Source organism: Ptychodera flava, chromosome 10 (genome assembly GCF_041260155.1).
Source record: "Ptychodera flava strain L36383 chromosome 10, AS_Pfla_20210202, whole genome shotgun sequence".
In the NCBI taxonomy this organism is placed as follows: domain Eukaryota; kingdom Metazoa; phylum Hemichordata; class Enteropneusta; family Ptychoderidae; genus Ptychodera; species Ptychodera flava.
Window position 1 is genome coordinate 15,799,365 of NC_091937.1, and position 12,952 is coordinate 15,812,316.

Below are 12,952 nucleotides of genomic sequence, written 5' to 3' on the forward strand. Positions count from 1 at the left end.
CATACATACATACATACATACATACATACATACATACATACATACATACATACATACATACATAGTGCTACGAAATCTAACCAGATTAGACTTCGATTTAACGATATATAGTTGTACGTCTAAATTGAATTACTATTTTGTTGAATTCTTTTTGTCAGAGTACATACATGTTTGGTACACGAGACAAAACCGGAAGGAGAAGATACTTCTGAAAGGAAGGGCCAACTGTCTCAAGTATGACAAAGAACATCTCAATGCAGATGTTGAGGAGGCCACCTATGAACCTTTGAATTATGGATGGAAAGTCAATCAGATTCAAGTTGGAGGTGAGGTCCTGTTTTATTAGAGATGCGCTATCAGATCTTTAGATAGGTGGTGAAACTTTAATATGCGGAATGAAAATTACCAGAAGTGTAACCGTCGCCCCTTTTTAAAAATTATTCAGATGACTGGATGGCCGAATTGATGACAGAAGTTTGCACGTTTCCACCTGCTCAAAATTCTATGGTAAATAGCGGACGGCGGACACATTTTGCGTATCCTCTTTTACCATCCCATCCAAAGATGTAATGATGCATCACTTGTAACATACCCTAATCATTTAAATGTGTAACACTTAATCAGGGAAAACATCAAATTTGTGTAGAAACGTGTCCTCTCATCGTGTTGCCGTAGTTGCAACTTGGTTTAATCGTCCATGAAAACTAAATAGACTTGTTCTTATTGCAATATTCGTCACAATAAACAAATCAGAGACATGATTTGTTGCCAATCCATGAAATGAAGTCTAGGTTTCATGAGCATCCGAAGATCTTGACCTTGTCATATACAATCTCTGCCACCCAACATATTATTCCAACAACGTGGGTACACCACAAGTACCTTTTCTGTAGTAATCCCTAAAGGTTCTCCATTTGTCAATAGATAAGAGTTTGTCCATCGCGTATACTCATAGGTTCAATGTTTTTGGTCAAAAGTTCATAATCGGGGAATGTGAATCAAGTATACTGCTAGACGTTGTTGATTCAGACCTCACCCTTCTTATCTCTATTCCTCCTCACCACCACCGAAAACCACATTCACTGTGTAAACTGTCACCTAAGTTTACAGAAAATATTGCAGTCAATTTTTTTTTCAGATTTTGCCAAAATCTTGATACAGAACTGTAGCCAAGGAAATGTGATTCCATTTGGTCCAAAATTATCCAAAAAATTACAGAAAAGTTCATTAAAATTGGTAAAATGTTGCACTAAAATTTTAGTTGGAAAATTTACAGCACTCATGGGTTAATTAATACCTTCTAGGGATAACTAAGGGGCTGTGGATAATTAAAGCATGCGCACGGTAAACGAAACTAAGTGCGTTTTGCCTCAACCCCCTCCCCCCTCCTAAACGAAAGTTTGGAAGTGCGAAAATCCAACCCAGCCTCATTCTTTATCATACCTACATACAATCGGTAATTGCGTGGTTAAGAATATACAGTGTTTTCAATCAGGTTCAAACCCACAACATAAAGCATCCAGTCACCTAGTGGAGAACCAACAGACAGAAATACTCGACCAAATCTACTACTGGTACACGCCAAACAGTAAAGCGCGATATTTTGCGATACAGTAAAACGTGGAGCGAGATGTTGATATGAAAACATGTAGTGCGATTTTTGCGCACGGTAATCGAAATACAGCCAAACCCCCTTCCCCCTAAACACAGAAGTTACGTTTGCCGTGCGCGTGTTTTAATTATCCACGTCCCCAACGATGTGTGGTGTTTTATTCAAAGGTCAGAAATTCATTCAAAACGAAACCCACTTCCCAAAATTCAAATAAATTGACTCATTTGTACCGCGTGAATACAGGTCCATCAATACCATCGAAGGCGATATTGGGATGCACAAAAGGCTGAAAGGTTAAACAAAAGTTTGACAATGCGTAAATTTCTACACGGGAAGAGAAAGAGAAATCTCCTAGACGTATTTTGTAGCTCTGTCAGAGAGCTCAGCCCGAGCCATGGGAACTTTATCATAATAATCGTGTTCAGTGAGCATGTTAAAATATACAGAATTTTCTGCATCAAAATAGTCACTTGCTTTTTACATGTATAAACATGGTCATACTTGACGATTGTATTTCCTGACATCCATAACCATCTCAAAATTGTCCTTTGACTCTATAAGAGACGATCTAAAGCTCCTTTCCGGTATTTTAAACAAATAATAAAACATAAGAATGTTATAAATGTTTATGGTTGTGTTTTTAGAGCAACTGTTGTTAATATATTTTGAAGAGGATGACAATGTAGCATTTCATGAGCAGAAGAGTGTCCTGAACAATGGAGGTTAGTATGAATAAATGAAAGATTTATGATTGATCTTTCAGAAGTTAATTTAGGGCAATGCAGGATATTACATGCGATCCTGTCGACATTAATAGATACTCTTTCGAAGTTTATAATTACAGTACCTCTGATTATTCCAGAGCGTCCATAGCATGGCATGGATCAGTTCCTGGAAATAAGCGGATTCGAGTATATGGATATGTCATTAAATTACATTTTGCGATATACGTATTGTAGGGAGTCTTTGGAGATATGGATGAGTATCTGGATGTGTGTGTATGTGTGTGTGTGTGTGTGGGGGGGATTTCCACTCATTAATTTAAAGTCTACTTTACAAACTTTCGAAGATGATCCTCGTTTCAGCGTTACGTTTCTTTAGTTTTTGCATCATTCGTATGTGTGATCCTCATTTCTGTTGTATCATCAAGGATTCTTAGGCAGGCGGATTAAGTGATGAGTTTAGCCGGCTTACTCACCATACGCATACATTCGAGCGAAGAGTTGCCCCATCAAAGAAACAGGACCTCCAACGTGTTTAGTGTTGTGGCAAAGTTGAACGTTAAAAGAGGAAACTGGTACGCAAAAGGCAGATCCCCTCAAGAAATGTCAGATTTTACAGACGAGATGACTTAATTTTCAAAATACGATGTGACTTTGTTTTCAGGAGAGATCGTCTTTGGACCAGACGAAGTGTGTGGTAGAGACGAGGATACTGGCGAATATATCATCGGATGTGTAACTGTGCACCATAGGAAGGGTGTGGATTATGCATGGTTTTGGAACGATGAAGAGTTTTTACATGACAAAGATTTGTCGGTCATCCGTGTGGTAGAAGATGGTCGGTATCACTGTGTTGTCAAGTACAGGGGCAGGCGAGAGAAATCGTTAAGCATTGATATTACCAGTATAAACGGAGACAGACGTAAGTCGATTTGTAGAATCTTCCTAGACACTATGAAACTGAACCTTGGTGTTGTGTGATAGGGATAGGTAAAGAACATTTCAATATTGTCAAATCCCCCCTCTCCGTCAAAGAACTCGGGTAATACACGTCACATTACTGCAAACTAACCTTAATTTTTAAACATTTGAAGTAATATTTGACAAGGTATAAATTTGTTTTGAAATTTGGAAAGGTACTTTTGTGTCAATGTTCGAGGTCATAATGTAACCACACGGATGGAGTCACTCATTTATTCTACGATTTATTCTTAAACACGAGTATGAAATAAAATGATTTTCATCAAATGTACTATATGCCGAGGTTTAGATTGTCAAAGCGGAGGTAGATTTCAGCAAACACAGAATCGTTTTCTTCGTCTCTTCCGTCTATATTATAGTCGGTTGGAGACATACGATATCGGCTGCTCTCCCAGTAGCTTTCAAAGTACCGACCGATGTAACCTACCTCTCAAATCGAATAAATACGTTGGATATACCACAAACTTCAGAATGCGATGACAGAAATCTAATGGGTAATAAAATAAAATTTGCACGATAGCGCTGATTATTCTGAATTTACTGGTATGTCATTTTTTGTAAAAATCAAATGTTGCCAAAGATACAAATATTGAAGAAAATGCAGCAAATGACACGCCGGTCATGCAAGGTAAATTTCACATGTAATATTCTATTGTGTGACCTATTTTCAGCAAAGCAGAGCTGATTTGTCTATAAATCTCCGTTGAACTTGATGTTATGAAGGCACGGTTACATGTTAAACCAACTTTTACGCAATATTTCAGATTCCAGCTACGAAGACAGAGAACCTACAGTGGAAGACAGGAAACTTGAAATCACGAAATTTCACCCTTCACACGAGACTCTTCCTCGTGATTATGATCATGATTATGGAGAGGATTGGGTTGAATCTTCAGTGAGTACAACACGTCTGAAAATTTACATGTCTGTAATCTAAATATCAAGAATATACCTGTGCTTCTTTAATAAGCAAACTAAGTCACGAAATCTCATCCTTCATCCAAGACGCTCCTTGTGATTTTGATAATGAAGAGAACTGCACGGAATTTTTATTAACCGCAAAAAGTATACAAATGCAATTAATATTTGTAAAAATACCATATTTTATCAATAAACATTTGAAAATTTTTAATATTAAAGTTTATATTTTTGTTTTTTTTTGAATTGCAGGAAGATGAAGAGAAAACTCAACTGATAAAGAAAGATGGCAAGACTGGTGAGTTGTCATGTCCCGCTGTCTACTTGATTGCGAGTTTATAAAAACTTAAATGTGATATATTTGCCTAACTTTTATTTACAATACAAGAAAAGAAAAGGAAATATGCACTTCAAATCACATAGACGTGAATAAACATACATACATACATACATACATACATACATACATACATACATACATACATACATACATACATACATACATACATACATACATACATACGTGTACGTACGTACTTACCTATGTATGTAGTGCTACGAAATTAGCAACCAGATTAGTCTTCAATCATAGACAATAATATTGTACCTTTAAATTGAATAGTTATATCATTGACTTTTTTGTCAGAATACATAGATGTTTGGTACACAAGACAAAACGGGAAGGAGAAGATACTACTGAAAGGAAGGGACAACTGTCTCAAGTATGACAAAGAACACCTCAATGCATATGTTGAGGAGGCCACCTATGAAGCTTTGAATTATGGATGGCAAGTCAATCAGATTCAAGTTGGAGGTGAGGCTCAGATTTTAATCGAGATGTGCTATTAGATCTTTCAGGAGCTGGTGAAAATCAGTAGAATGGAAATTATTTAACCGTCGTTCCGTTTGTAAAGATTATTCAGACCACTGGAAAGTTGAAAATGGCGTGAGTTGTTAACCAATGTTCGCACGTTTTACATACACAAATTATATGTCAGCTGTGAGAAGACGAACACATTTTGCGTAATCCTTATCCTGTCGACCTCATCCAAAGATGGAGTGATGCATTATTAATAATACATTTATTAGATATCCTGAGACTTACAAGTGGGGAATCGTCGATAAAGTATCCACAATTTTGTATATGTAGAAAGGTGTCCTACCACCCTCCAGCCGTAGTTGCAACTTGTCAAAATAACGGACTTGCGACTAAAATTGACTTGTTCTGCTCTTTTCAATATTTGTCACAATGAGAGAGATTTGTTGTTTATCCTTGAAATGAAATCGAGGCCTCATAATCACCCATTTCAAGGTCTGGCCCTTCTCCTGTACAATCTGGCCAACAAAGAGTGTACCCAAGTCATAAACATTATTTAAACAACAAATGTACATTACATGGGTATTTCGGGCATTATCCCTCAAAGTGTTTGTTTTGAAAGGTCATACAAGGTTAATCTGTCGCGTATTCTCCTAAGTACAACGTTATTGGTTGAGAGTTCGTGATAAGGAGAACATTGTCAGACCTCATCCCATTATTTCCATTCTCGAAACCCTGAATGTAATCTTCATGCTTTCGTTTTCAGAGGAATTGCTGTTAATGTGTTCAAAGGAGGATGATACAGTAGCGTTCCCCGAGCTGAAAAAGACGCAGATTAGGAAGAAGGGAGGTTAGTATGAATATATGTAACATTTAGTTGGTGACCCCGTAGAAACCAATGCAGGAAGCTGATTTATTTGATCACACAAAAATTAATGAAGGGTAGTATTGGATTTTATTGGTGGTCCTAAGGATGTTGATGGATGATACTGTGGAGTTGACAACAGCTCAGAAAAAAATCGTGAGCAACTATAACAGGACATGGATCATTTGTTTGAATTCCTTGGTATAAAGAAAATCATGGTGTGCATCGAAAGACGTTGTTGGAGATGGTTTTCACACCGTAAGAAGTCTGAGGATATTAATGGGAGATTTTCCGAATGTAGACATTGCCACACGACAGGGCAAGCATTAAGCATGCATTATGGTAGAATATACGTGGCTATTGTCACTGAGAGGTCGTCTTAAACTCAACATACATGTTATTTAAGACAACCAGATATAGTTGAAAATCTAATCTTGGCTTATCTTTGTTGTTAAATGATATCATACGGTACAATAGTGATTGTCCGACCCTTTGGAGAGCGTTGTCATATCAGACGTTGACTGGGAAATTCATCTAAAGAATTCATGCCTCCCTCAGAAGAATCGAAAAAAAAATTTGAGCACACTCCCTGACAGTAACATCAGTGGAGTGTTTTTTCCAATTTCCTGTTCTTCTTCCTGATTTAGTAGAATATAGTGTATTACACATCTGAAGGCAAACGTTCTCTTCATTTCATACTGCCAATTCATTAATGAATTTCATATTTCATCAGGGTATATCTTGCTATGTGTCATCGTCATTGTGCATCATATTCAAATTAGTGAAATGCTATATTTCTTGGAATACATATACAATCTGAAATAATGTATTTTGACTGGATGGACAGTTTTAACACGGATAAATGACCACTCCTTCCTCTGAGCTGAGTGAAACAACGACTTACTTCCTTTGAAGTTCTCCAATCTTGTATTGAAACGCAATCTGATTTGCTTGCAATTGCTCATACCTGGTGACAGAACGCCTCTCCCTTACCATGAAATTTTTACTACAATATGAGGTTCTGTAAACAGGGGAACAATGAACAGGTGCCGCCAACTGGTAAATTTCATGAATTTCGCAAAATCATCACAAAACATGTTTGAAAGCTGATATACCGATTTTTCTTATTTTGACTTTGACCTAAAATTTGGAGGGGAAAGTGAGAGCTGTTCGTAACTGCCCCCCCCCCAACTGGCATACACTGAAAATGTGCCCTCCCACTGAATTTTTGATGCCCACTGCCCTCCGTATCTACAGTCTGCTCGCTCCTAGCTCCCACAACAATTCAAGCTCCCCGCTGCCCTCTCCCCACTACTAAAATTCCCCATTGCCAACTAGATGCCCACTAGGCAACCAGATCAACACAAAACCATGCCAGTAGTAAGCAGTATACGTGGAAACATTGCTCCCTCTAAGTTAGGCGCTTAATTTCTCCTCAAGTTCTATCAACCACGCCGCTTTCCCCTCCCTCTACGTATTTTCCGGTGCCCACTGTCAAAAAATTTCTCCCCGCCCGCTGAAAGTAATGAAATTTCTTCGCCGCCCACAGTAAATATCAATATTTTCTCCCCGCCCGCTGATCAGTTTTGAAATTTGCCCGCCCACTGAAAAACTTCGCACGAACACCTTTTTGCACGAACAGCTTAGTTGGCGGCACCTGAATGAATATATATTAGAGAAGAATCTGGAAGAAGAACTTACACCACACCAAAATATCACATTTTGGTGTATATCGATGTTTGACAAGTATTTTATGTATCTTCGTTTTCAGAGGAGATCATCTTAGGGCCTGACAAGGTGTGTGGCAGGGACAAAGAAACAGGCGAGTATATCATCGGTTGTGTAACTGCACACCATGGGAATGATGTGAACTATGCATGGTTTTGGAACTATGAAGAGTTTACAAACAACACAGATCTGTCCGTCATCCGTGTGGTAGAAGAGGGTCGATATCACTGTGTTGTCAAGTACAAGGGCAGGGAAGAGATATCGTCAGCTGTTGACATTGTCAGCTTAATCAAAGTTAAAGGTGAGTGGATTAGTGTAATTCTCCAAAGAAACCATATACCTGTGTGAAACGAGTCTCAGAGGAAAAAATATTCACTATATTGCTGAATCTCCTCTCTCTCAAGAACTACGGTATTTCGCTACTGCAATCTAGCCTTAATCTTCAAACCTGTGAAATTGTTTAAGGCGAAGTTTAAATTTGGTTTGGAACGAGGCTGGAAAGGCACTTTAATGTCCATGTTCGAAGTCAAAAGGTAATCAAAGGGACAAAGCCTTTCCTTTTTTCGTCCTTCGAAGTCATCTTCAATAGATTACAGAGTAAATGATTGTCAAAGGTATATAAGCGCAACTCTACCCTACATCGGAGTTTGGGCTGTCAAAGCATAGGTAAGCCTAAGGATTCAGGCAAATGTCAGAAAACGTGGCATCTCTTTTTTGTCTATTTTGTCTTAAGTTGAGTTGAAAGTATGTTATGCTCTACAATGTTCCGACCAATACAACCAATTTTTGAGAGAGAAAAAATGACTGCAGTCAAATAAACGACTCACCTCTTTGTAATACCCATTGAAGATGGTATGTCAGATATGTGAAGATTTGAAAATGAGGATGAAAATGAAGATAGAATGAAACATTTGAACAGTTTTATGGATTAAACGTTTCCGGTGTGTGTTATTTCCGCAGCTGACATCAAAATAAACAAGGAAGATTTGACATTTGATGAGGAGATTGGCGCTGGTTCCTTTGGTACAGTGTGGAAGGGGAAATGGAAAGACACTTTGGTGTCTATTAAAGAAGTCCCTCTGAAGCTGCCAGAGGTTCCACAAGAAATAGAAATTGCCAGGTTAGTTCTAGCAAAATAGCAAGTTCCCTTCTTCAGTTCAGTTTAATTATGTGTTTGGTAAATGTTCGACTTGTCTTAAAACGGAAGTTTTCAAGTACCTGGCAGTAACAGATCCGCTAAACCTCTAACATATTACTTCCTATAACTACCTTAAGACACGATATGAAATATTTTACGCTTTTCCAAATGTAGAAGTTCTGATCGTCAAACAAAAAGATGTGACTGGTTAATCGTAAGCATCTTCCACATTGCGTTACCACAAAAAAGATGTACATAATTAGTAATTGTGGTTGCTTATACTCATCTTTTGCTAGAAAACTGCACCATCCTAACATAGTGGCTCTCGTCGGCGCCTGTATAACGAAGGTCAAGTTCTACTTGGTGAATCAATACATACATGGTGACAACCTGAGTAACTTGTTACATCATGTGCCTGAAACACAAAAGGTATGGAGATTGTTCAGTCGCCTCAATAACTCAAACAGTGCACACAGCCATAGTCAGTACCAAAATAAAACATTACCCTTAGTCTATCTCTTGAAAACCCGGTGATTTACGTAAGAAAACAGGACCCAAACATAACCTAAAATACTAGCATTATGAGCTTTACTCTGTTACAAATCAATTGCTAGTGACTGGATATCCAAAGGTTTCTGTGGTTTCTATGCTTATGTATAATATATATATATATATATATATATATATATATATATATATATATATATATATATATATATATATATATATGTGTGTCTGTGTGTGTGTGTGTGTCTGTGTGTCTGTGTCTGTGTCTGTGTCTGTTTGTGTGTGTACTTGGGATATTATTTCTCTGATACCATTATTTCAGTTACAGTCACATGCTAATGGCCATGTTGTCTATCAAGTGGCACTTGGCTTGCAGTATCTACACGCCAATAAGATTGTTCATCGAGACCTTAAACCAGCAAACATTCTGGTAAGTACTAGTTCGCACTTTACCTTGACAGCTAACACGGGAAGCAATGAGCACATCAGTGCCACACGTGCACAGGCTGTCTCATCATGGAGTGGTTTCAAAATGTCCAAAATATGATGTGCACTATTATAAAAGTTTGATGCCGAATATAGGCTTTCTTTCGGCAGTCTTATTGTCAGCAAAATGTGACTTCATAAAATCAACTTAGTCAAATAAACATAAGTGCTCAGACACTGACGTAAATAGTACCACTGCAAGCCAACATTTTAAGTTATACAGTTACGTGTAATCTAAATATGCCCATATATGGTCCAAGGGGCGTTCCTTGGTATTCAAAAGGCCCATGTGAGGACGCTGTTTTTAAAAAGCGGCAACCCGCTTAAAATCTGTGATTGGTTAGATTTCTCTTTCCATGGTAACTGTGGCAAAATTGGAACAGGTGACAGTATACCTTTAACCTGTGCACCATAGTGATTCAGGTTTGTTACGTGTAAAAGCATAAAATTAGCTTTTACTCTTAACACTGTTCTATCAACGTGATTTATAATTATAATTACTAAAAGAAATGTGTTTTATTAACTTTTCATCGCACACAGGTTGAGACAAGGAGCATAAAGACTTATATATGTGACTTTGGTTTGGCAAAGCAGAGAGAAACGTTGGCCTCGGCCGTCTCCACTGGAAATTCCATTTTTCAGGGTACCCTAACCTACTGTGCAAGAGAGAGCCTGGAGGGCAGTTCAATGAAATCCAAACCTTGCGTTGATGTGTACAGCTTCGGATGTGTACTGTATGAAGTGTACTGTAGGAAAATGGTCTGGCACGGGCTAGGGGTGGCCGAAATGATGACGAAGATACTGACCGATCGCTACCCGTCATTTTGTGACATCAGAGATGCCTCTGTGAAGAAGGTGTTGCCTATGATATTTGTGCAAGCAGAGCAGAGATCCACCATGGATGACATACTGCCCGACATTGAAAGTCTAGTCAGTGAACAGCATAGTGTTGCTGAGATCCACTTTGAATGATATACTGCGTGACATATAGTCTGTATCGCATGGACAATATCATATTGCATACCATGAAAGGTAGAGTCTGCAAATTTCTTCATGTGCCGCGTTTGCCAGAAAAAAAATCAACTTTTCAACAATAACAAACATTACAATAATGTTAAACGGGCTTATAAATATTCAACAATCGTCTCACAGTAAGACTAGATTCGTTTTGAATGTTCGCCAAACACGAGACATATTCAATAATATTCTGAAGAAGATGATTTCAACCTAAAGGCCAGTCACGACTTTCTTACACTGTTGCATTGGTATAGTAGTTTTACAAAATAAACACATGCTTTATGATTTGTGTTACGGACAGACCGGGCATATCACATTAAATATGTTGCTCCAAGTGTACAGGAAGGAAACTGCAGTTTGATGACTCGGGGACGTACATACGGACTCTCGAATTTTTACTATACTTTTGTGGTCCATTTTCAATCTCATAAGTAAATACAGTTTTCACCGGCTGATGTTTATGACAATCAAAAATTTATTTATACCCATAGAGTTAACGCATGCTGGCCAATTTTAATTTCGAATATCGGTAAAGTGAGTTGTCTAATTATAAAATTCGCACATGACCCCCGATTTTTATTCTCGCTTTTAAAAGAGAATGGTTGAAAATTTGCTTGAGTAAGGTTTGAGCAAAAGTTTACGTCTTTAGTTAAAGTTTCAAATACTTGTTTTTCTCAACGTCGTTTTTTTCCTCGCTTATATGAGTTTAATTTATATTGACACTTACAGTGTTCACAAGTGATTAAGAATCAACAAATATCAGCTTTTAAAATAGATCGCCTATGATGCAGTGAATAAATTAATGTTTGGAGTATTTATACATAAAATCATTTACAATCCATCGATTCATTATTAAGAAATGAGACTGGATTGTGGATCATGTGCAGTAACTATTACATTACGTACAATTATTTACTGAAACGCAATTGTACTGTTCTTTCTTGTTTATCTAGCAGCAATAATGTAGCTCTACGGTGAGATGGCCAATATGCAAGTTGCAATCTGCTAACCAGTACGTGACGATGCCAACAGTATGGAAATATATTACATTTAGTGCTAAACACTTCATATATGCATACCTTTTGGAGAGCTTGCAAGTGTGGCCGGTTTGAAATTGTCTAAACATGAGTACTCAAACTACTAAGTCGTGCCTCAGTACGAAAAGCTGAATGTCCAAGAATATTGCGACCCATTTTGGCGGGAAAGCTGGAGTTAATACGTGTCTATTGCTTGATAAGGTAGAACGCACCTCGGGGACAGAAATTCGGGCCTTCAAATTTTATCAATTTTCTTCTGACCTACCACTTGTGGGGGCTCATTTTGAAGCTCTTGGCGAAAGAAAAGTTTTCATGCCTCTTAGTTTTTCAAAAATCGAAAATTTATTTTTTTTCCATAGAGTTAACACATGGCGGCCATGATGGATTTCAAATATCGAGAAATCGCAAGTTATTTGTCTCTCTAGTACCAAAGTTTGCACGGTGACCCCTAATTTTTATTCTTGCTTTTGTAAGAGAATGATTGAAAGTTTCACTGAGGAAAGTTTGAGCAAAAGTTTAAGTCTTTCACTTTCGAGGTGCATATTACATTAAAGAGAAATTAAACAAAACAGAAAAGACCTACACGATGAAGCGGAGTGCAAACAGAGGATTACCGTGGCCGAAAAGAACACCATCTCTCTTCAATTTGCAATTTCCTCTGCGCTCGTCAGATTGTAATTTTCTTCCTCAAATCTAATCCGTGACATTATTCGGCCAACCATTATTTTCACCCTAAAATCAAAGAATGACATTCAAAATAAGGACAAATTTCATTATTTCATCGGTTCACATGATCATTTAGATTAAAATTGGACTAAATTTCGTTTTTTTTATGTTTTCCTGGTATTGTATTTCAGAATTAAGAAAATCTTGATCGGCCAACTTCATTTTTAATCGATAAATGTGAGGAGGAATTGCAAATTGGGTAAATTGCCACATAACAAGGTGCTGGTATTTCTCAGTCAGACACAACAACTTTAATGATGAAAAGTTAACTCTAATAGCACTATTATAACTGCAAATTGAATTAGAAATTGACCTTCATTTTTATTGGGGTGGTCGATGGAAATCAGGGGGTTCAACTGTACAACAGGACTCGGGAAGTCAGACATGAAAAAAAGACA

The 12,952-nt window shown here is 37.6% G+C and overlaps 1 protein-coding gene across 2 annotated transcripts in view; it reads left to right on the plus strand.

Annotated features, from left to right (window-relative positions):
- LOC139142110 (uncharacterized) overlaps positions 1–12,952 on the plus strand; it is a 37,697-nt gene that overhangs the window by 3,560 nt on the left and 21,185 nt on the right. Inside the window, exons 5-16 of one of the 2 annotated variants that reach the window (XM_070711933.1) lie at positions 159–326; positions 2,257–2,334; positions 2,999–3,256; positions 4,080–4,210; positions 4,486–4,531; positions 4,880–5,047; positions 5,817–5,900; positions 7,687–7,944; positions 8,604–8,763; positions 9,078–9,210; positions 9,611–9,718; positions 10,315–11,793. In XM_070711933.1, the coding sequence (XP_070568034.1) occupies positions 159–326; positions 2,257–2,334; positions 2,999–3,256; positions 4,080–4,210; positions 4,486–4,531; positions 4,880–5,047; positions 5,817–5,900; positions 7,687–7,944; positions 8,604–8,763; positions 9,078–9,210; positions 9,611–9,718; positions 10,315–10,746 (2,024 nt within the window). In that variant the 3' untranslated portion in view covers positions 10,747–11,793. Of the gene's footprint in view, positions 1–158; positions 327–2,256; positions 2,335–2,998; positions 3,257–4,079; positions 4,211–4,485; positions 4,532–4,879; positions 5,048–5,816; positions 5,901–7,686; positions 7,945–8,603; positions 8,764–9,077; positions 9,211–9,610; positions 9,719–10,314; positions 11,794–12,952 lie in introns of those variants that run through there. The other variant, XM_070711934.1, reaches the window with a different exon arrangement.